Raw genomic sequence first — 24455 nt, forward strand, 5'->3', positions numbered from 1 at the left:
TTCCATTAGCTTCTCATTTTCAGTCTCCTGTGGGCTCTGGGTGAAAGTACAGTTGCACCCGCATTGGCAGAACCTCGCTGGCCTTCCTGTCACACCCTCCAATGGGATTGGCTCTTACCCTGTCATCTGAGCCTCCAGGTCTAGATGGCTTGTTGTAGTGCCCAGTGAGGGGAGATGCGTTCTCAGGCACTGGGCAGGGTTAGGCATGGATGAGCCCACGCTGCAGTGGAGGGACTGGGGCAGGTGATTCCTTGTCATCACTGTGACTCTGTGTGAAGGAAAGTTGGGGTCCCTGACCCAGCTACACTGCCTCTGACAGGGCAAGTGTAATATGCCCAGGGGTTACTGGGTCTTTTTGTTTATTTTTCAGAAGTAATTTTCAGTTCTAGGAGAAGGACTCAGATGCATATGCTCAAGCCCTAGCCAGGAACATTGCATACTTAGCTGCCATGTCGTGCTACAATACTAGACAACTTCTTAAAGGTGCCTGCACCTCATTGCCGCTGTTCACAAACCTGGTATTGCAGAACATGCTTGCTGATGGATTATTTTTAACCAAAGGGATTAAATGCTCATTTTCTCCTAATATAAAAACCTAGCTGTTCATACCTGGAAATAAACACAGTTGGAGATTGGCATTAAAAGGGGTATTTTTCTAAAATTTCTTTTGCAGACTTAGTGGGTGGTTCTTGTAATCTCACCACTCAGTAGGCTGTACCAGAGGATTTCTGTGAGTTCAAGGTCACTCTGGGCTATAGTGCAAGAAAGACCCTGCCTTGAAAAAAACAAGTAGAAAGTAACAGCTTAAACCTTGTCTTCCAACATCAACAACTTCAAGACTATTTTAGCTTTCTAAAGAAGGCATAGTTAGCTAATTGCCTGTTCTAGTTAAAGCTCAAGGTGCTACTATAACTGCACTGCCGTGTCTGCTGTGATGTGGGAGCTCAGGACAGTTTTCTGGTTAGAAAGTGCCTGGCAGCCTCATCCTGGCTTGAGAGCGCGTTTCTCCATCAGGCACCATGTTTTTGCTTCTCGAGAGGGATGAACAGATGGGATTTCTGAGGGCAGGACTGTCGCCAGCGTTCTGCCTCCTGTGTGCTCCTCGTCCTACCTTCACAGTGATCTAGGCCGCTGCCATGTTTGGTTTCAGATTTGTGGAGACTCAGCTGCTCTCCCACGTGATCTCCTTGCTACACACCCTGTGGGTGACCAACCTGGGCAACAAAGCACCAGAGGAGAAAAACCAGCCACCTGGCCAGCCTGGCTCCCATGAGCCCCAGAAGATGCTGGCCTTGCACGTGGTCGATGAGTTCCTGTACGTCCTCATTGCACTTACAAAGCACCTGAGGTGAGCCTGCCCCTGCCATGAGCTACCTACTGTGCAAGCCGAGGCTGCTTATCCCTTTCTGTCACCTGTGGTCACCAGATCTCTGTCACAGCCCCACAGGTGAGCCCTGAGCTGGCCTCTGGTGTGGATTATTAGGCCAGAGTGCCTTGTCAGCATCAAGACATCTGTTGTAGCTTCCTCTTTATTTTCTTTTCAGCCTCCAGGGTTCTCATGGGGCCTCTGAAAACTTAGTAGACTGTTAAAACCTACAGGGCATCCTGCTATGGCATTTTTAGCAGGTTGTGCCCCACCCCGCCCTGCCCTCACCATGCTTAACAAAATGAAGCTCCACTAGCCTCAGCCAGGGTGCCTACAAGCTGTCCTTACCAGAGTTCCAGCCTCCGGAGGTGTGCATGTCCATGGACTCCTCAAGCATTTCAGTCCTGTCACCTGATCATGCTCTGAGTCTCCTCTAAGGAGCTAACTGCTCCTTAGATTCCTTGTTGGAGAAAACACTGTAAGTTTAGATTTCCTATGTCAGGAGTTAACATGTGTCAACAGGGCAGAAGATTGACTTCAAAAAATGGGATTCAGATTGAAGACATTTTTTTTTTTAATAAGAACAGAGCAATTGGTTTCATGTCCCAAATTAAAATAAGATTCTCCTGGGCATCCATACCTATTACTTTAGGGTTGTCTGGAACATCGCTGTCAGATAACTTATGTCCCTTGGAAATGGCAGCTTAGTGTTCAGCCTTGTATGTAGCAGGTGATAATATAAGATCAGAAAGCTCTCTTTGCTCCACTAAGCATCGTTTGGCTTTGCCTGTAATGTGGTACTGAACGGGGCCTGCCTGAGGTGGAGAGGAATTGGCATCCCAGTGCAGAGTTCTGTGTCACTAGCATGGCTGGGCCCTCAGTCTTGCTGCCAGGGTCCCTCCATTTAGCCTAGCTTTCCTCCAGCACAGAGCTCAGATGCTGGGTCTCTCCAGAGTACCTCACGTGTCTTCTGTGTCCTGAGCCCCCGTCACTGGTTGTCTGTATAGTTTGTGTGACGCTGACTGCCCTGCTCAGTCTGTAACATTGACTTCCAAACAGGCCCAGCTTGGCCTCCACCCATCTGACCAATTTCTTTTGGACACTTGAGTCTGTGCTGAGTTATCGGGCCACCATCATAAAGGTCTTCGAGGATATGGGCCGATTCACCGTGAACAAGGTGACGCTTTCTACCAGAGACGTCCTGGTCCTCTTATATAAGTGGAGCCTCATTGAGAGAGACATGAAGCTCCAGGGAGACCTGAAAGCAGTCATTGAGCAGCACCAAGTCAAGGACTTACTGAGTAAGTTCCGGCCCTGCTGTTGCCTGGGTCTGCCTGGAGCAGCCTGCCTGCCGCCCCTTAGCTTTCTGTCACTGTGACAAACACCTAAGAAGATGAACTGAGAGCATCAAGGATTTTAGGCTGTGTTTCAGTCCACGTTTGCTTGACCCCATTGATCTCAGCTTGTGTCGATGCAGAATGTGATGGTAGAACAAAGTTGCTCACTTCACAGCAGTGATAAGCAGAAAGAGGGAAAGAGAAAGGGGAGCCTGAGATCAGACACTGCAAGGGAACACTGCCCATGGCCTACTTCCCAGATTCACACGCCCCCCAATAGCCTGTTAAGCCATAAGTGTATAGATGTATAAATTTCTCCACCCACAAGAGCAGGGTCCTCCTGAACCATTCACCTCAGCACTGCTGTATTGGGAACAAGCCTAAAACCCAAAGGCTTTGGTGGATGTATAAGATCCAAACCATAATATGAGCGTTGAGAAGCTCACCTGTAAAGGAGGTGCCTAAAAGGGATGTGTTTTCACCTTGGTCTCTGCTCTGAAGTCAGAAGAGCAGATTGGGAAGGGCCCGGGAGAAAGCGTACAGTGCTTGTCACACACACGTAGGACCTGAGTTGGCTCTTCAGAACTCACAGCAGCTGCACATGGCAAAGCATGTGGACAGTCCCTGTGCTGGCTGGGGAGGTGGAGAGAGTGCATCCCTTGGGCTCTCAGCCTGCCAGTCTAGCCAGATCAGTGAGCCCAGGTCCGCGTGAGAGGCCCTGTCTCAAAACTCAAAGTACAGCTAACAGTGGTCAGTGCTCTACCAGAGGGCAGGAGCCTGTATCCCAGCACCCTCCTCGGGCAGCAATCTGACACCTTCACACACCCCAGCCCTGACTCAGGAGCTGCGTGGATGTGGTAAGCCCAGCCTGACACCTTTTCTCTGTGTTTGACAGAGATGCTCAAGGATAAGAACAGGCCTGTGACAGCGGCCCGTGCCAAAGGCCCTCGAGGCCGGAAGAAGCAGCATGGAGAGATGGCGGAGCCTGCCGAACCCGAGCTGGAAGCATCCAGTCTGGAGACATGCAGGGACCTCCTGAGGGCCACAGTGACCCACTGGGGGCCAGTTGTCCCCTTGCCTGGACCCACTCAGCACTCTGTGGGCCAGGCTACCCCCAGGAGTAAATCGCTGGGCTCTACACATGCTGCTGTTTCCTTGGTGGCCAGCTGGGTGCTGCGGTCGTTGGCTGAACGCCCCCTCAGCAGGGCAGAGGCCACAAGACTCCTTGACTGGCTCAAGAGCCACATTTTGCCACACACAGCGGTGGCAGCTGACTTTCTCAGGGACAGTGCTGTCAAGAGTGGCTTCTTTAAGCTGTACAGTCGCCACTGTGGTGTACAGGGCCTGACAGGACCTGCACTGGACGTGGCCTGCAAGTTCAGCACTGTCATGCTGCAGTTGTTGGCGGCCCAGGGCCGCGTAGATAACCCTCTCCACTCGGTGGTGGAGGCCCTGTGCCTTGATTCCCTGAAGGAAACGGATGAGGCCAAACGAGGTAATGTGGGCTTTTTAGTCAGAACTAGAGAAATGTGTGGGTGGGACAGGGTGGGGTACTCTAATGGTTGCCTGGGCCCTCACCACGACTGGGCGTTACAGAGTGAGTGTAAAGGGAGAGGAAGTCTTCCTCCTTCATGACAGGCACCCCCTTAGAACCTTAGGGTCCCTCAAGGGGCACTCTACCCTACAGAGCAGAGGGGATTTTGACCATAACATAAACAAGGACTGCTGTGTCCCCTGATGACCACACATGTATACCCACGTAAGCACACACACACATGTGCAGTTTGTGCTTGGCATTCAGCTGGCATCAGAGGCTTTGGGGCAGGGCTGAGTGGGTGAGTGACCGTCTGGCTTTGGTGGCTGTCAGATGCTGTGGTAGGCATGTCCTCCATCTGGGGAATGGACTCTTCACAGGGAGGGAAAGGCTAACACGGCTGGGCTATGGCCTCAGCTGGCAGCAGCAGGAGCCCGTCACGTTCTCCGCTAGCTGCAGCAGGAGCAGGCAGTGTCCCTGTGAGCCCATCTTTTCCTAAGTGTGCTCTCTGAGCTGATAAGTGCAAGGCAGCCCTGGCCGGGAGACCTGGCCAGACGGGACTGAGACTGACTTCCTTTTAAGGTGTCTACACAAGCATCAGAGGAAGCTAAGCTGTAAAATGATCAGAACGGAGAACACCAGAGGAAACTCACTTTTCTGCACATGCTCACCTGTGCTCACACAAGTCTTGGCACAGTGTGTCTGGCAGCTGTGCATAGCCCCGGTGCATTGTAGGTGGGTGGTTTGCTTTCCATCTGATGAATTGCACTTCCTAATGGCCTTGTCCATTCCTCCCCAGCTCCCACAGCATTCCTGGTGTCTCTGTATATTAAGGACATCTGGCTGGGGGCTCAGCAGCCAGACACCTTCCTTGCTCACATCCAGATGGTCTGTGAGGCTGCAAAGGACATGCCACATGGTGAGACGGAGGCCATTGTTGCGCTGTGCAGGACTGTGGACTCCTCCCCTTGACTCCTCCCTGCTAAGCAGCGCCCCAGCCGGTTCCACAGAGCTTGGGAGATGTGAACTGATTCATTCAACTATTTTCCAGCAAGAAAAGCTAAGAGGGCTTTATTACCTGAACAACAAGTAAGCCCAGGTGCTGACCTTGCAGTCAGAGTTGTGGTGATGGGGCATTGCTGGGCCTCGAGGCCCACACAGGATTCAGATAACTGTGGTCCCCTCTTCTAGAGTTCCTGGCAGAAGAGCTAAGTGATGCTCGTAAGTACAGGATGGATCCGTGGTGTTAAAGCTGAAGCCTGAAGATTTCCTGTGTCTCTGCGTGTGCATGGCAGACATGCAAGGTTGTCGCTGCTGTTTTATTTAAGGGTGTTGCTCTAAAGTCCCTAAGATATAAACATCTACTTTGGGAAGACAGTATTTTTTTAAGTTATGTTTCAAAGAGAATTTTGGGTTTTATAATATTTTGATAATAAATAGCTATTTTTGTGAGTTGCTTTTGTACTTTGCTTTCATTGTACAAACTATTTTTATTCCAGAAACCTGCATTTTATGTCAGAATTTAACTTGTATAGTTCACTGTTGCTGGGTGCTCTTTCTGGTAGAGGTCAGTGTGAAATTTCATGGTTTTACAGATAAAATACTCGTATGCGCTAGTCCCTTGTGTTTGATGTGCCACCTGGGACCTGGTGATTTAGCTTGTCTTGTGTGGTGTATGTAGGACTGAGGGTGGCTTGGTTTTAACTTAAATGTTTACACTTTGATGTGCATCTGTGTCATCCTGTCACACAGGCTGTGTAAAGACAGGGTCGTTAGCCTTTATCGCAGAGGACAGACAGGATCCTGAGGCCTCGGAGGTGGAAAGCCACCTTCAGGTTGTGGTTCACTGAGACTGTCCTGCTTTATGGGCACCTCTACCTGCCATGCAGAAGGACGCTGGCTGAAAGGAGGTCAGGGCCATGTCCCTAAAGGCACGCTTCTGAAAGCAGAGCAGTGAGTCACCAGACCCAGCAGATGTCCACAGCTCCAGTCTTCAGCCGTCCCTGGCCCTGGGAGCTGAGCTCACTGCACTCCGATGGCACCAGCCTCACTTGTTTTGATCCTGGGTATGGTGAGAAGTCACGGGTCGTGACTTTCTCCAGCCACAGCCTGTGGCCAGCTCACAGTAGTGACAAGGGAGCTATACACTGCAGTAGGTTGTGGCGGCTGTGACTGCAGAGCAGCATCCGAGCTCAGCAGCCGCTCTCCTCTCCATCTTCCTGTTCAATTTTACCAGTCCCCGGTCTAGTGAGACCACGCCTTGCTCTCACCCCATGAAGAGTGGATGGTACATGGTCTTCTACACATGGCATTGAGTTGTACAGCAGCCTTCTAGACCTACGGTCCACATCTGTGACACTAAACAGATTGCCTCTGTGCTGTCATGCGGAGGCTTTCCTTGTCTTTCTGTAAATGGTGCAGTCACCACCGCCTGCCTCACTTACTCATCTCGCTTTAGAAATGACTACAGAATGCCAGAGGTAGGCCCTATACAAACATGGCTCAATTTTACAGAAGAGATTTGCTCATCCAGGTTTGATATCATGCCACCCCCTGTCAGTACCAAGAGGCTACCCCAGTGGAAATCCTGTGGTGAAAAGAGAAACATATTTAAGAGTAAAGCTTCCCAACTCCCTGACTGCAGGCTAGGGGTGCACCTACTAGTTTTCTGGGCCTCATGCTGTCTCTCTTCAACCAGTGCTATCGGTACTAGAGACCTAGTTGTTTCAGGCTCTCGGCGCCCATAAGGCAGCATCTGAAATAGGAAGCTACTGGCTAGCTTTGAGAACTCAGCATTCTGGGCCAGTGCCACAGACTGGCTGGCTCCCCTGGATTCGGGCCCTGCTCCTGACAAGCTCCTCGGGCTCTGTCTGAAAGGCTGTGGGGAAGGAGAGATGTGATCCAGCCAAGCTGGCCTGGGAGGGTACACACAATTGTGTCAGTGGAGGGCACATGGGAGGTCTCCAGGCTTCCCTAGCATCCTCACCAAAGCATGTGTACAGAGTGTGTTCAGTCACAAGCGATAATAGAGGCCAAGTGTGCTCAGGCCCAAGGGATGATAGAAGCCAAAGTGTACTCAGGTACAAGCGATGATAGAGGCAAAGCAAAAGGTTAATATTCTTTATCCCAATTCATATTTTATTTTCCTCTGCATCCCAAAACAAATGTAAGCAGCAAGCAGGTTAAACATGCTCAACAACATCATCTATGTCTAGGGCATCTTCATCCTAGCTCGACTATTAACATTTGAGACGGTCCTCCTTGTAGACTTGGTTTTGACCTGGCCAGTTTCTTGCTACATTTAAGACCATTGTAAATGGCTTTAAAAAGACATGGCTGTCCAGGTTGGTTTGAGTTCAGCAGTTCGCTTGGCTGTGACTGGCTCACTAGCGTCAGTTCTACAGTTGAGAAGTTCTGTCTCCAGACTTAGCACTACAGGTCGCTCATTCCTGAAATCAGCTGATGCCCTGGGGATCCCCATCCTAACTGTGGACCTAGGGGAGATCCAGGGGTGCAGGGGGTGAGGAGGAGGAACCCTGCTGCTGTAAACATTGGTCAGTGCCAGTTCCACTTGCTGGCTCCTCTATTGTCTGCGGGGAGGCCCTCCGGAGGCAGAAGGGGAGGTTGAGGCTGTGACTCCATGGACATATTTGGTGGGGCTGGGGACTGTGCCTGCGAACAGAGCAAATGAGAGGCAAACATCAAAGGACTGGCTAGAGAATGGCCCTTAGCTGGAGGGCCTACCTGTCCCTCCCGGCCTCGAGCCTGTGGGGAAGCCAGGGAGATATGAGTGTCTTGTTGGGAGCCAAGCCTTGAGTCCTTCCTTCTGTGCCAGCTCTTGCTTCTGTGTTCATCTCTCCTCAGGTGTCCAGCCACATACCTGAGTCAGCTCATTGCTTAGCCACACTGTCTTTAGCTAAGCTATCTATCTTCACTGGACTTCCAGGCCCTGGAGGTGCTGGACACAGTGAACATGGCTGCCTGGTATAAACCTCTTGGATTTTATTCACAGAATGGGATGATGCTATCTCATCAGTGGCATCAGGGTGAGCAGGGGCCAGGGACAGGCTAACAGGAGACCCATCATGTGGTTACAATGGTAACAGTGAGGGGCACAGGAGGGGAGCTGCTGAGGGCCAAAGCCCTTCTCTTCAGATGCCCCAAGATCTCTATGAGCTTTTTGTTTCCTGTCTTCTGCCTTATCTTGGGGTGGGGGTCCTCACACAGTGCCTCGGGGGGCTTTTCTTTCTTTTTTGATTTCATGTCTGTGTGCCAACATCAAGTGTATGCCACCCAGAGAGGCCAGAAGAGGATGTCAGATTCCCTGGAGTTGGATATCAGGCAGTTATAAACTGCCCCATCTGGGTGCTGGGAACCCAACTTGGGTCCTCTGGAAGAATAGCAAGTACTCCTAACTGCTGAGCTACCTCTTCAGTTCCAAATATACACATGTGCACACGTGTGCGCCACCTCTCCCAACAAACACGCACGCACGCATGCTCACACACACCTACACCCCTTTAGGTGGGTTAGAACTTAGTGTAGACCAGGCTGGCCTCAAACTCACAGATCTGTCTCCCTGCTTCTGCATTTCAAAAGTTGGGACAGCAGTTACAGGGTAGAATAATCTAGAAGGTCAATTATCCAGCCTCAGTTGATCTCCCAGAGCTCATCTCTAACTTAGCCAACAGGGCTTGACCAAGAGACAGTGACCAGAGGCACCTAAGTTAGGCTCCTGTGTCCCTAGGGAGCTCATCAACAGCAGTTAACTGGCACCTGGGGTTGTTTGGGCATTTTTTTCCTTTGACAGTTTTATATTACAAAATCCATACATGTGTTACCCAGTGCTCTGTAGTATGCTTATTGCCACACTAATTTTAAAGTAATGACATCGTTCCCAAGAGAACCCCATTTTCAGTCCCTTCATTTCATCTGCCTTCCTCTAACCCCTGGGTAACTACCAGCCTCCACTCTGTCTCTGGCTTCACCTATTCTAGAAATTTCACATAAAAGGGATGAGAGGATACATGGTTTTGTGTTTGGCCTCTTGCACTCAGCAGGATGTCTCTGAGGGATAGTCATGAATGGCTCACTGATGATCCGTGCCGAGGAAGTGGCTCCCTGGGTGGTCTCTGTGCAGACATCACAGGCTGTACTCACACAAGCGTGTGGAATCACTCCTATAATGTACTGATTGTCCCTGTGAGGCCATTGGCTGCTCACCCACGGTCACTGTGGGTGGGGCTGTCCCGACATGGTGCCCTCCTTACACTACTACATCCACATTTGTCCCAACGTCCGCCTTCTTACCTCATCTGTGGGGAGCCTGACCAGGACATGTAGAGCAAGATGAGGAAGAGGAGCACCACGAAGGTAGCCAGGCTCACCCAAAAGGCAATGACGATGGAATCTGTGGGAAGAAACAGCATCAGCTGCGTTGGCCTGACAGCAGAACGGTCCTCGGCAGGAAGTCGGGAAGGGAGGTGGGTTCCCTGTGATCTGTCATGACCAGCTGTATCCAGTAACAGCCTTGGGAAGAAAGGGAAGTGTGCGAGCAGCTTCTCCTCAGTTAATCGCAAACTAACTGGAATCTTGGGGCTCCCCACAAGCTTTCTCTTGTGCTGCTCCTGCTGCTTGGAAGAAGAATCCTGGGGGATGATGTACAACCTCCTTTTCGCAATGCGTGCGGCTCTATGCAATAAGACTCTTGCTGAACCGGGGCGACAGGTCCCAGGAGGAACCTTGTAAGGGACCCATCCTCAGAAATCTAGGAGGACTTTATAGGGCCACTGGGCCCTGTTGAAACTCAAGGCTCTTACCCCTGTGGGTGGGGCCTGGTACCAGGGAACTGGGTAGTGACCCTCTCTCAGGTAGAGAGGGTTGTAGCCAGCACCATGGCCATGTGTGTGGCTCTGGGCAAGTGGCAAACAGGACCCTTACTTAGTGTCTTCCATCCTTGTACAGAGCCTGGCAGGGAAGAAGGGTCTGTCTCTGAGGCTCCAGGTCAGGGTCATTTGGCAGGTAGCTGGGGAACTTTCATACTATGGAGGTTTTGGGGTGGTGGCCTATGGCTAGAGAACAACGGGGTAACCTCAGGACAAGATACCCAAGCTGGGAGAATCTATACACCCCTCAATGTGTGACATAAAGAGACCACTGAAGCATAGTAACCCAACAGGTCCTAAGCACACAGCCCTGCTGTGCAGCCACCTGTTGGTGAATTGTAATGCTACACAGATGGGAGGGCTAACACAAAGGGAAGTGCTCACACATTGTATCAAGGCAAACAGTTGTTCATGAATGCTGTACAAACAAACGAGCAACCATCCCAAGAAATGATGGTGGCGTGAGAGACGTCAGCTAAGTGGAGATGGAAGTGGGGCTCTGGGTAAATAATGGCATCCCTGCTTTCCAAGGCCCCTAGTGAGTACCAGTATCCTCAGATCCTCAAGTCCATCATGGAAGCCCACACTATGTGCATATATCCTGTGCATATGTAGCGCTGCCCATGTTTGAAAAAGGGGGGGGGGGGTAATCTCTGCTTCCTATGTCCCAGATAGGTAGAGAAACAGAGATTTGCAAAAGTGGACCTTGGACCCTAACAGTTAGTGTCCAAAATGAGGTTTAGGGCGGAGGAGGTGACTCAGCTGGTGATGAGCCTGCTGCACAAGCATGGAGTCCTGAGGTTGGATCCCAGGCATGCATGGAAAAGTGAGGTGCTCATCTGAAACCCTGGCCACTGAGGGGTGAAGACAAGTGGGTCCCCAGAGATCACTGGCCGGCCAGCCAGGCCAATTGCTGAGCTACTGAGCTTCAGGGGTTTTTTTGTTTTTTGTTTTTTTGTTTTTTTGTTTGTTTGTTTATGGCTTTTCTTTTTTTTTATTATTTTTTTCCTTTTTTATTAATTTATTCTTGTTACATCTCAATGGTTATCCCATCCCTTGTATCCTCCCATTCTTCCCTCCCTCCCATTTTCCCCTTATTCCCCTCCCCTATGACTGTTCCTGAGGGGGATTACCTCCCCCTGTATATGCTCATAGGGTATCAAGTCTCTTCTTGGTAACCTGCTGTCCTTCCTCTGAGTGCCACCAGGTCTCCTCCTCCAGGGGACATGGTCAAAGGTGAGGCACCAGATTTTAATGAGCGACCCTGTCTCGGTAAAATTAGGTGGCCGGTGATTGAGAGATGTACACCATTAAATCTGGTTGCCCAGACATGTGTACTTGCACACCTACACACACCTACACACACACACACACACACACACACACACACAGGGTGGGGAGCGCAACACAAGCCCCTGCATTTTAATCAATTCTTTACAGCATTTACAGGAAGCAAAGAAAACAAAGATCCGGGCTGTGTCCCTAAGCTAAGAAACATGAAGCAGTTTAAGGGAATTTCTGGGGTCCTGGGAAGTGGAAAATGAGGTCATAGTGGATGTCCTAAACTGAAACATGTCAGGTCGAGAGGAAACTCCAGTTCTCCAACCCCCAAAAGGCAGTCCAAATATTCAGAAACAAGCTCAGCCTGGACTGTGAGGTGCCTGTTAGCACATCAGAGCTCACACTGGCCTCCAGGCTCCCTCAGTACCACAAATATCTGTTACACATGCAAACTCCATGCTAGACCCCAGCTCTTCTCCCCTCCTACCTTACCCTAAACTCCCTCCACTCCCAGGCTTCCCTCCCCCAGATACTCAGCCTTGTAGCCCTGCTACGCCCTGTGTCCTCCCCTGCCTCTCTGTCTGTCCTTTCTCTGTTCTCTATCTCCTCTCTCACAGATAACGCTGGCCATGTTCAGTCTACTTTCTCTGCTCTGGGGACTCTTGCAGATGCCTCTAACTGTTCTTTCTCATATTTACAATAAAAACCTTCCCTGTAACCACACCATGGTCACTTTAGTTTTAAAAAATCCTTTTCAAAGCTGGCCAGTGGTGGCACACACCTTTAATCCCAGCACTTGGGAGGCAGAAGGCATGTATATCTCTGAGTTTGAGGCTAGCCTGGTCTAGAGTGGTTCCAGGACAGCCAGAGCTACATAGAGAAGCCCTGTCTCAAAAACAACAACAACAACAAAAAAAACCCTTTTCAAACGATCCCTTTGGCTTCCTCAGCATGCCTTGCCATGGGCCTGTACTCCCAAAGAGTTATAATTCATTTCATAACTCCCAAGTATGAGCTTATGCTTTCTGAAAATTTAGAGTTTAGTTTGGAATTTTTTTCTGGATGGGTATTTCTGATTTCTGTGGGCATTGATGCTCCTTTTTCCTCTTCCCTAAAATGATGTGAGCTTTGAGGTTCTTAGCTCCTCAGTAGTTCCAACCAGCTACTCAAGGGAGCGGCTTTAAGCAGTCAGCAGGCAAGAGCCGCCTCCTCACAGCTGCCTGCCGCAGGCCTGCTTGTTATCCCAGATTCTGAGCAGGAAATGAGGCGGCCTCTCTCCTGGAATAAGTAGAATTTACATTTTGTTGTAGACCAAACTGAGGATCAGTAGCCACCAGTCAATTTCTATGCTAAACTCACTCTCATTGTGTTGCTTTGAAAAAGAAAGCCAAGAAAAATAGTTTCTCCCTCTTCTATTAAAAGTTCATGAGTGTTCACTGAGAACATTTTGTCCTAGAGGCAAGGGCCTCCATCTGACTGAAAGACTCTCACAACCACAGGGTTTGTTTTCACAAAGAGGCTGTGGCCTCGCTGAGAAGGAAGCCAGTATTCATGGAGAACTGCCAAGTTCCTCTCCTTGCCTCTTTCCTGCCCATTCTTTTCTCTTCCATCCCTCTTTTCCTCTCCGACCCACCCTTCCCCCCCTCCTTTCCTCCTCTCTTCCCCCCTTCCTTCCTCTCCTTCCTTTCCCAGTTCACACTATGGACTGTGAAGGACCAAGCACCAACAAAGAATCCACCAGAAAAGATTGCGAGGCACATGCAGCATTGTATGCTGTGGTCCCAGCTACGTGGGTGCAGGAAGATTGCTGGAGCTCAGGACGCAGGGCCAGCCAGCCTGGTCAACGTAGAAAGACCCTGCCTCTCAAAAGACCCTGCATCTCCATGCAGATGCCAAGCATGGATGGCTTCGCTTTGTGTTGGAGGACTTCTCTAACCTGCACGACACTGTGACAAAGTCCCTGCACATGCAACTTAAAAGGAGAACCAGCTTTGTGGCTCACGGTTTTAGAGATGACAGTCTGTGGTTGCTCCAGGACTCCAGTATCCTCCTTAAGGGCATATGCCGATGACCTAACCTCCATCCCCTAGGCCCCGCCTCTTAGAGTCCCCTCACTTGTCAACAATCCCTCAGGCGCTGACTGAGCCTTTAGTGTAAGATCATATAGATCTTAGAATGGAGTTCATTAAAGCATCCCTGATAACGTGCTTCAGTGTGGCTGAGCCAGAGCGAGCAAACTCTAGTTTTGTTCTGGCTTCACTAGCATTCCAGGGTCCTGGTAGGAAATCGACTTCAGTTCTTTTGTTGTTGTTGTTGGTTGGTTGGTTTTGTTTCTGTTTGTTTTTCAGAGACAGGGTTTCTCTGTGTATCTCTGCCCTGGAACTTGCTCTGTAGACCAGGCTGCCCTCTCTGCTGGGATTAAACCCACTGTGCTGGGTTTATGCAGATTGGTTTTAGGGTCACATTTTAACCCTTTTATTTCCTATTTATGACCTTGGTCATTCTGAGATTTTTTTTTAACATTCTGTCCTTGTCTATAATAGTGCCTATAATCAGAATTCAGATGATTACATGAAATAAATATAATTCAGGATAAATCACTGGCATGGTTTCTTGTTCAATGGTTATGATTTCTAAGGAGAGCTAAGATTGTTGTTTTTGTCAAGAGTTTTATGGCAGATGATGTGGTGACCTCTGACCTCACTAAAATGTGGAGTCTGAATAAACTGTTGCACAGTCCACTAGTTATGAATCCCTGTTTCATCTGGGCTCAAGGCTATCTGAAATAAAAACTGCATTTCGCAGCCACCTTTTCAGCTAGGTTTTGTCTGACTAGACTTCCTGCACCTTGCATCCTTCCTTATTCCTTTACTCCAATTTTCTGCTCAGCAATGGACCGTGATGTCATGAGCAAAGCCTAGAAAGTGAGGTTGAGTGACGTGTATCAGGGATGGTAGAGGAGTGAGCCAGAAGTCGCCTAAGTCCTGAGGATTTCACGGCACCAACTCACTACCCGGCTCTGGCAGACGTGCGTGAAAGAGAGCCATCAATGGGTACTGCACCCTGCTCCTCTGTGAGCTGCCATCCGTGTTGCTCACGGAAGAGACAACAGCAATGGCAGATTCAAATGTCAGCCCCCCTTCTACCACGGAGAGAGACATTGTCCCAAAGTCTACGTATTGATCAGATATTGAGGACACTCTTCTCACTTCCCAGAAACAGGTCACCCTCAACACTTGCATGCCATTTTCCCTCCGAAGATGTTTCAGAGAATGTGCTGTGGTTGCCCAGAGTTGGTTTCAAATCAAAGGGTTCCTGCAACAGAGTCACTCCAGGGCCGTGCTCCCCGCCCCCCAACCCGAGGCCATTTGGTGAAAGTTCATTCCAAAGCAAACACTGTGACATCTTTCTTTAAACGTCACTTTCAGGATTTATGGCATGGACGTGGGGTGGGCCATTTGCTGAAGACACGGAAGTCATGAGTAAAGTCTGACACTGATTGTTCCTGGTGTGAGAAGAGAGTTATCCGAGGCCCTCTGTATTGTGTTTGTGGAAGCCCCTGTTGTTTTCGGAGGAGCGTGATTTAAGGTGTGGTTCTGCTCCCCTTAGCTCAGCTCCTGGAGTAGCAGGTAAACAGCGTCATAGAAGCTACCAGAGGCAGGGCAGCAGCAGAAGTCAATGTGGATGGTGACAGATCCTTCCTAACCCATAATTACAGGGAAGGAGACATATGGAAGCTAATAGAGCATTCAAGCTGGTTCTCCTCGAGGGAAACCAAGTCACTGGAGGTCCATTTTATTAGGATAATTTGCATTGTCTCTGTAGGACTGGCATGTAGGATTGGTTTTCTTCTTAGTGCGGCCCCTCCCCCCCAAAGAGGGACAGATATGAAGTCAACCCGCCAACTCCGATGGGTTCTTCAAAAGCCCATCTGCTGTTATACTGTGTTGACACATCTCCACGAAACAGACATGAGCTGCACTGAAAACTACAAGGCTAACACCCTTGTAAAGAGCCTGTAACAGAATCACCCCACATTTTGACCTGTCGCTGACATATGGCAGCCCACAGCCTCTAGCTCAGTCCTGATTTCCTCTGTATCGTAGTTAGAACTAACCTCCTAAGAACCCGGGGGCACTTGAGAAGCTAATATTGTACATGCGTGTGTCATGTGCATGAAGGCATGCATGCATATGCCATGGCACACATGTGGAGGTCAGACGTGTGTTGGCCATTGCCATCTGCCTTATTTGGTACAAGATCTTGTTGCTCCTGTGTACCCCAGGCTAGCTAGCCCATGAGTGTCCACAGGAGTTCAGGGCTACCACACCCAGTTTTTATATGGCATCCAACCTCTGGTCCTTATCACTTTAAATACCGAGCCACCTCTTCGGCTAACAAATTAATATAGTCTTACTACATGTACTCATTGTGTGTGCACAGCCCAGCATGTGTGCGTGGGTCAAGGACAATTGGTGGGAGTCAGTTCTCTTCTACCACTTGAGTCCCAGGCACTGAGCCTCAGCCACCAGGCAAGGCCGAGCTCACAGACTCTGAGACAGCCAGGAGTCCTCCCACCCAAAACAGTGGAGCAGCTTTACAGAGCTGGTGGTGACCAAGTGGGACATCGTTTTCCACACTCAAAAAAGTCACAGGATCTGAATGTCCCTGAACTCTGCATCTGAGTGGTGTTCATTTTAAAAAGCTATTCTCAGGGTCGGGGGAGACTAGAGAGATGGCTCAGAGGTTAAGAGCACTGCCTGCTCTTCCAAAGGTCCTAAGTTCAATTCCCAGCAACCACATGGTGGCTCACAACCATCTATAATGGGATCTGGTGCCCTCTTCTGGTATGCAGGTGTATATGCAGTCAGAACACTGTATACATAATAATAACTAAAATCTTAAAAAAAAAACAAAAAACCCGCATTTTGTCCAGACCAACATGTGTCCTCAGGTTCCGAACTTGTGGCGGTATTTATAAATAGGAATACTTTTCAATCCCACCACTTTCTCCCTCCACTTGTCTTCCTTATTGTGAGTCCGTATGTACAAACACCTGCCCCTGAACATCGCAGTTATCTGCCTGGCATCAGACACACAGCAAAGCTACTGTCCCCACCAAGGGGCTTCCTGTGGTGCTGAGGACAGGGAGGTCCACAGGAAGCATGGACAGGCGCCTGCATTTGACGATTGCAAGTTGGAAACGAAACAGGAACTTCATCCCATAGGATGTGCTAGAAGGCAGTTCTAGGGGGGTGGAGATCTGTCTGGCCTTTGCTTACCTTCTTAAATACTAGCATTTTTGTCTTTTGAGCTGATATATAACCAGTTTTCTCCCATCCATATGGAAATTATTCCATCCCTTTGAGGAATTCCATTTACCTTCTGATAGGCACATTATGTGGTTCTAGTGAGGGAGATAGCTACACACCCAAGACTTGTTACGTAGTAGGCAGACTCGGTTCCGCAGCCAAGAGCACTACCAGAACTGGGCCTTTGTGCTCACTTCCCCCGCTGACGTTTTGACCCTGACCACATAGCTGGACTGGCCAGGCAAGATCATCTGCAAAGAGCCAAGACGAGCGCTCGAGAGATAAATGAAAGCAGATGAGTAAATGGATATTAACTCCTGCTTGCTTTGAGGCCAGAGAGGCTGGACGTCTATTGGTAGTTCACCAGAAATCACTACAGATAGCTCAGAGGTGGTGGGAACACAGCTCCCAGGTCTCAATATGAACAGTGAGAAAAATGTGAACTTCCGCAGCTTACTCGTGCCCCCAACAGAGGCAACTTTACCAGGAGATATGCTTTCAGGACAGAAGTGAAAGGGGCTTGGGAGGCTCCTTGGTTCAATCCCCAGCATCACAGGGTGAGTGAAAATAGGAGGGCAGCTATTTGGGGGAAGGGGGGCTGGGGGGCAAGGGAGGGTAACGGGGCCTGAATATGATCAAAGTCCATAGTTGGCCATGGTGGTGCACACCTGCAGTTCCAGAACTTGAGTGACTGAGGCAGGAGGATTGCTGTGAGTTTTGAGTACCAACTGAGCCAAAGCTATATAATAAGACCCCCTTCTCAGAGGAACAAAAACAAAAAATTATACTATTTACATGTATGAAAATGTTATGATGAAACCCATTATTCTGTACAATTAATATACACTAAACAAATGGATCGAAAAATAAAGCATAAAAGTGTGTGTATGTATGTGTGTACAGTGTGTATGGTTGTGTGTATAGTGTGTATGTGGTGTGTGTGTGTACAGTGTATATGGTTGTGTATGTGTAGTGTGTGTGTATGCATGCATGTGTGTGTGTGTGTGTGTGTGTGTGTGTGTGTGTGTGTGAGAGAGAGAGAGAGAGAGAGAGAGAGAGAGAGAGAGAGAGAGAGAGAGACAGCACTCAGACTAGGAGCCCATTCAGTGGAGAAACAGAACAACTTCCTCAAGTTGTCCTCTGACTGTCCCAGATGCACCATGGCATTCCAACCCCTAGATAAATGTATATGTATTTTTAAAAGAAACATTCAGGCTTAGAGAGATGGCCCAGTGGTTAAGAGCACTGGCTGCTGTTCCAGAGGACCAGGGTTCAATTCCAAGCACTCACATGGCAGCTCAGAACTGTAACTCCAAGATCTGATACCCACAGACATACATGCAGACAAAACACCAGTGCGTATAACATAAACAAATTATTTAAAAAAAAAAAGGAGCATTCTGCTTGGTTTTATGGCAAGTTAATTCATAACCTTACTACTGCAGGTGCAGTTTGGACCCCATGCCTGCTTCATTTATATCTGTGTGTACACCAGCCATATTATCACTGCTGGGCGGGTCTTCTGGAGTCAAAGCCAAGAGCACCCCATCTAGGGCTCGGCCGTAGCCCCCTCTGCCTGGCCACCTTCCCAGGCTCTAACTTACACTTGTTGGCTTTCAGCTTCTTCTCATCCACGGGAATGAGGTCCATGTAGTCCAGGTAATATTCATAGCTGATGTCCAGGACAGAGGCGTTGGTCCTGTTGGCCATGACTGTGGCTGTGGAGGCCAGTGTCTGTCAGAGGCTCATATCCGGAGCTGAGCCGGGAGCCCCAGGGACGAGATTGCTTAACTAGTTTCTGTCAGACTCACCCAGACCTGTCTGTGGGTCTCCAGACATGGAGCCTGCCTACTTATCAGAGCTGCTTGGCTGGAAGGTCAGAGGGCTGTTCCCTTGTAGGGCCTCTGGTTCCGGTGTCTCCTGGAGAAAATTCCATAGAGAGAAAAAGCCGGCTGCTACAGACTCAGCGGCTTCCCGTTCAGCTCCAGCTTGCCTCTCAGTGGAAGGACGGGGGCCTGGGCAAGAAATCAGATGGCAGACGCAGCAAGTGACTAGCAGGGCTAGACTGAGCCATCATTTTTTGCCTCTGATAGATGAAAAGTGACTAAAACTACAAGGAGACCCTGCCAGTGCCCTTGACTTACATTGGGGCGGTTCCTGGTATTATTGAGCAACCGTGGGCCTCTGGCTTGGATTCTGAATGCACGCCCTGTACTTGCAACCTCTGTCATGTGCACAACCAGTTACCTAAAAGCCCCACATCCCACTACTCAGTTGAATGTACCCCCAGCTTTTACCCAAGCCTCTAGCAGCCAGCTGGGTGGCCAGCTGGGTCTGTTCAGACCAAAGAGGCAGTATATCCGTGTCAGCATTCCACAGAGCTGCGCTCTCAGGAAATATGCCTCAAGGGTCTCCACAGTTCTTGGCTGACACTGAGTGTAAGGAGGAATCCAGGCTTCTGAGGGGCCAAATCCTAAGTTACACACTCACACGATCCCTAGATCATCCCCAAGAATACGAAGGGTACTGGAACCTGCAGCTAATGCATGAGGCACCTTAGGAGTTCCCTTTGGGGGTTCTGTGCTGGGTCTCCTGTGCTACGTCTTTTTTTTTTAAGTATTTCAGGTCTTCACCCCTGGGTGTCAGCAGGCATATTCTAGACAACCTGAGCCCTGCCAGTTCTGATCAGCCTGCTCTGCCAAGGCTGGCATCTGCTGGGAGCTCTCTGAGGTCCTCAGCGGACTAGAAAGGGAGGAGATCTGATTTCCAAACAAAGGGGCCACTCGTTCCCTGGGAAGACACTGGGAAGCTCGCGTTTCTTCTGCTTTGACCTGCACCAGAAGTGTAGGGTTTCCTTCTGAAGCAAACTCCTGTTGTCTTCAGACACTCACTCACACCTGAGCTCGGTGCTGACGTCAGCTGCCTACAGTTGGCAGATCCCTAGGGTTGTAGGCGCAGTCGCACAGAACCAACGTGTCTCTCCCCACGTCAGCTGTTAATCCCAAACCCCAGGCTGTCGCCTCAGTTCTGACCTACTGGCTAGACACTGAGGGCTCAACAAGCCTTTCCCCCGGTTCAGTCACGTGCTGGGATAGTTCCCAGGACTCAGGGGGAGTGGTTCTGCTATCATTAAGAATGAGATACCATGCAACAGATATAATATGGAGAGATTTACTTGGGGGAAGGGAAGGGGAGAGGAGGTAGGGCCTGAGTGAGCCGTGAGGGTAGAGAGGGACAAAGACACAGAGACAGTGGGAGAGAGAGAGAAAGGGAAAGGGGGCACCCCTTGCACACACCTGGTAGCGGGTGGCAGATGATGATGTCAGAGGTTGCTAAGCAACGTAGAGGCAGATCAGATTGGCTAGCAGGCCAGCAGATTGGCGTGTGAACTAACAAGTTCTTTACTGGATTCCTAGTGTATCAATGTTGTGGAAGGCATATTGGACTCTATATCTATATATCTATCCCAGCCAGTTCCCAAAGAGCCAAGACAGAGACCTTTCAGATTAATAAAAGCTTTAAGGGACCGTAATTAGAATATTTTGCTGTTTCCCAGCTATAGACCCTAAGTTGCTTGCCATAATTGGTCCTGCCTGGGCTGCTTCTGTTCCATCAGGACAGCCTTCATGGTCACGTGCTCAAGGTCCATACTTCCCCTCCATGGCGTCTTCCTTCTCTCCGGTGTCCTCTCTCTTCTGCCTCCTCTCTCCCTCCTCCCAGCTTCATGGTCCCTCCAAGACCCAACGTCGGGAACCGAAGCTCCGCCTACCTCTCTTCTGCTCAGCCTATCACGTTCAGCTACTTTATTTAACCAGTCAGAGAACATTGGCGAGCCAAGTTTACACAGCATCACTGTTTTAACTTCTCTGAACACTTCGCAAAATATGTAAGACAAAGACCATGATTTATCTATTATCAGAATTTATTGGTAATATCAGACTAAATATGTTCCATAAAACAAAACAAACTGGGCATGGTGGCACACGCCTTTAATCCCAGCACTTGGGAAGCAGAGAGGCAGGCGGATTGCTATGAATTCAAGCCCAGCCTGGTCTATAAAGTGAGTCCAGGACAGCCAAGGCTACACAGAGAGACCCTGTCTTGAAAAACAAAACAACAACAACAAAACAAAAAAGAAGCCCCCCAAATTAAAACAAAACAAAACAAAAAACAAAGATGCAAAAATGCTGTAATTATCAACTAATCTAAATTGTTTACATATAAAAGTATCATATTGAACCAATCAGGTTTTTGTTTGTTTTGTTTGTTACTTTTGTTTTGGTTTTTGTTTTTTGATACAAGGTTTCTCTGCGTAGCCCTGACTGCCTTGAAACTCACTCTGTAGACCAGGCTGAACTGAGAGCTCTGCCTCTGAGTGCTGGGACTAAAGACATGCACCACTGCCACCACCTGCCAGAAATATATGTGTGTGTGTGTATGTGTGTGTGTGTGTGTGTGTGTGTGTGTGTGTGTAATTGTAGAGTAGCCCATATCCTACTAATGGGTCTCCAGGTAATAAGTTCAAAATATGGATAAGCTATAATAAAGCAAGTATTCAGAGGCACTGGAGAGGGACCGAAAGCCACAGAACAAAAGAGAGATCAATACGGGGGAAAGGGACAGCACGGATGAGGTGCGTGTCCTACAACCATCTCAGCAGAAGCCAGTGGGAACTCAAGCAGAAAACAAAGTGGAATAATTGGTATAGCAGGATCCAGAAGCCTCAAGCCAGATCAACGACTCACTGCAGGGAACACTGGTAAGTTAGGAAGTGTGGACAAAGGGTGTGCTGTGGGACACACTGTGACACACTACAGCGCCCACAGAGAGACATTTTTTCTTTCTCTTTTTCTTTTGTGGGGAGGGAGGTTGCGAGAGTGGCAGGAAGGTACAAAGGGATAGTGCAGGATATGAAATTCCCAAAGAACCAATAAAAAGTAAAAAAAAAAAAAAGGGGGGGGGTAGGACTGGGCCTTATGGTTCAAGGAACAGTTTCCTGAAACTTTTGGGCTTTCCTAGATCTGGTCAAGTTTACATAAGTAACTAGTTGAACTTAGCAGGCCAGGGTGAGTGTGGAGAACAAGCCCATATCTTTGTTTTTTTGGGGGGTGGGGTGGGGTGGGGTGGGGGTGGGGGTGGATTTTCTTTTTTGTTTTTTCAAGACAGGGTTTCTCTGTGTAGCCTCGGCTGTCCTGGACTCGCTTTGTAGACCATGCAGGCCTTGAACTCACAATGATCCACCTGCCTCTGCCTCCCAAGTGCTGGAATTAAAGGCGTGCACCACCACGCCCGGCGGTGGAGGCATTTTAAAGCAAAGAATTATAGGCATTTCCACCCTCCTGATCTCCTTCATTTCCATAATTAGATTAGTTTGATATTTTCACTTCTGTCTAATGGATTACTAATTGTTAAGACAAACTTAGTGGTGTGACAATAGTCCTGACTTAAAAAAACAATGGGGGGTGGAGGGGGGAGGTGAGGACACACACACAAATTAAAATCTTCTCTCACCTTTTAGCTTTAGAGAAAACAAATATCCCTACCAAGGTCAACGCTTTGAGATTACAATGACATGCTTGTATTAGCAAATACTTCCAAGACCTTGAGTAAGTACTAGCTGTGTTTCTGTCCTTTTAAAATGGTGACCAAGATCTGGGCAGTGACCCTGTGCTTTTCTAGGTATTTCTGTGAGGAAAGGAAGCAGCTTTCCTAGAAGGTGTGTGTGTGTGTGTGTGTGTGTGTGTGTGTGTGTGTGTGTGTGTGCATGCCTGCGCATGTGCCATGTGCCCACTTGCCTGCCCAATATTTATCCGTCCAGGTTCTCATAAAGGCCAGCCAGGTGCTCTTGAACCCCACAGACCTCAGCCTTTTCATCTTTAGACTGAAATACATCAATGAAAATGTGCTGGTTTCTTGGCTTCACTGTATTATGGTTTTTGCTGGAAACCATGTTCTCCCTCCTTGTTTTTAAACTTTCACGAGAATCAAGGATGGGTGAGGGGTGGTAAATCGTGATTTCACTCATTAGATAGAAGAGAGAAGAAACTGTAGAGAGCATCCTGCCTCTGGGGATGCTGTTAAGGGGAGCCATTCCTCAGTTCCTTCCGGAACACTGATGCAAAGATCTCGATTCACACCCGTTTATCCCATAGCGCGTTGTATCCCCTAAGAAGGGCCGAGGGCACAGCGTGCCATTCTCCTGGTGCCAGGAGAGGGAAGGCAGATTTGGGTACCATTTGGATTCCAGATACACACCCATGTAAATGATCTTTGAATGTGGCCACAATCAAACCTGCCTGCTAGGGAAGTGAGCCACCCACCTCTGGGGACCTTCAGTCACATCTTATTATCATCTTGGAGTGCAAGTGTTAGGAAGTGCATGCAATTAAAATTAGTCTGTGAGTGGAATCAGCAGTTATTAATTTCTCATTTTCCTCAGCTGCCAGTGCACTTTTGAGAATACATAATGAGGGCTCGTGAGATGGCTCAGAGGTTAAAGGAACTTGGTGTCAAGCCTGGGTTCAACGGCCAGGAAATAAAAAAAAAAAGTGACTCCAAGTTGTCCTCTGACCTCTGACATGTTCATGCCCCCACCCAATAAATGCAAATAAAAACAAATCCACAATTTTCCCAGCAGAATGGTCAAGGTCTTATCCGTTCACTTCTCCCACTTTTTAAGTTCTTTCTCTTTCTCTTTCTTAGCTCTCTTTCTTCCCTTCCCCTTCCACCACACCAAGTTCAGCAACACATGAGTTCTAGAGTGTCTGGCAATGACTGCGGTTCCCCGCATCTACTGAGAGCTTGGAACCCTGAAGGAAACTTCCTGGAAAGAAGAAGAGACTACAAAGGAGAACTGAGGCCTCAGAACTTCAGAGGCCGGAGGGGCTGGGATGCTGTCAAGTTCAGAGCCCAGTTATTTTGGGTTATCTTTAGTCTTCTTACAAGGCCGTTTAGTGCCCTCTCCTGTATAAGGCCACTTCCTTAAGACTATTAGGTAAATACTTTAATATATACAAACAGATCCCTAGCTTCCAGCCCAAATGCTTAACATATGGCCAGAGAGCGTCAGAGGTCTATGTAGAGGGTTCCCCTTGCTTTGCTATGACCTGCCTACCTGATATACCTTCCAGTGTATTTGAGATGTTTGTTGGTTTATGGCACTTTGTTCTGTTACCTTAATGTTAGGTCTCAGGAAGTGCATATATATCCAAAAATGATAGTCTTGGCCCACCTCAAATGGGACCACTGAAGGATTTCTGGTGGTTAAGTAAAAACCAGCATTTCTTTTTTTTTTAATTTTAATTTTATTAATTTATTCAGATTACAACTCCATTGTTTTCCCATCGCTTGTATCTTCCGATTCCTTCCTCCCTCCCTCCCGCTTTCACCCTATTCCCCTCCCCTAGGTCTATGACCGAGGGGACCTCCTCCCCCACTACATGGTCATAGGCTATCAAGTCTCATCTTGGTAGCCTGCTTATTCTTTCTTTGAGTGCCACCAGGCCTCTCCACCAAAGGTAGATGTGAGGACATCCTACTGGGACTCTAGGTAAGAGAAATATAAGAAATGGGGGAATAGAAGGACCCAGAGGGTCCTAGAAACCTACAAGAAGAACATCGTGATGGGTGGATGGGGGCCCAGGGGGCTCTGCTCAAACTACTGCACTAACCAAGGACGATACAATAGTAAACATCGAACTCCTACTCTGATCTGCCCAACGGACAGGACATTGTCCACAG

General features: G+C 48.8%; 2 protein-coding genes across 3 annotated transcripts in view; one reads left to right on the top strand and one right to left on the bottom strand.

The window, feature by feature from the left end:
- The window catches only part of URB1 (URB1 ribosome biogenesis homolog), a 57436-nt gene extending 51747 nt beyond the window's left edge, over window positions 1-5689 (top strand). For both annotated transcript variants that reach the window (XM_084801873.1, XM_084801872.1), the window contains exons 36-39: window positions 1151-1348; window positions 2426-2667; window positions 3599-4198; window positions 5037-5689. In XM_084801873.1, the coding sequence (XP_084657999.1) occupies window positions 1151-1348; window positions 2426-2667; window positions 3599-4198; window positions 5037-5209 (1213 nt within the window). In that variant the 3' untranslated portion in view covers window positions 5210-5689. The remainder of the gene's footprint in view (window positions 1-1150; window positions 1349-2425; window positions 2668-3598; window positions 4199-5036) is intronic.
- A 1665-nt stretch (window positions 5690-7354) lies between these two features.
- MRAP (melanocortin 2 receptor accessory protein) lies at window positions 7355-18854 on the bottom strand. Its single transcript, XM_084800553.1, has 3 exons — window positions 18320-18854; window positions 9548-9647; window positions 7355-7909 (listed from the first exon to the last, which is right to left on the bottom strand). Exons 1-3 carry the CDS (start codon window positions 18423-18425, stop codon window positions 7732-7734), a joined length of 384 nt encoding a protein of 127 aa, XP_084656679.1. The 5' UTR covers window positions 18426-18854; the 3' UTR covers window positions 7355-7731.
- Between the last annotated feature and the right edge of the window lie 5601 nt (window positions 18855-24455).

This window comes from Acomys minous (assembly GCF_964271855.1).
Source record: "Acomys minous genome assembly, chromosome: 11".
In the NCBI taxonomy this organism is placed as follows: Eukaryota; Metazoa; Chordata; class Mammalia; order Rodentia; family Muridae; genus Acomys; species Acomys minous.

Bases quoted from the DNA above. Each gene is read 5' to 3' on its own strand.
- MRAP (XM_084800553.1), bottom strand. From the start codon at position 18,425: ATGGCCAACAGGACCAACGCCTCTGTCCTGGACATCAGCTATGAATAT. The intron at 9,648-18,319 runs GTAAGTTAGAGC...TTCTTCCCACAG, and splicing joins GAAGCTGAAAGCCAACAAGT to ATTCCATCGTCATTGCCTTT. The intron at 7,910-9,547 runs GTAAGAAGGCGG...CTCTGTTCGCAG, and splicing joins TCAGGCTCCCCACAGATGAG to GCACAGTCCCCAGCCCCACC.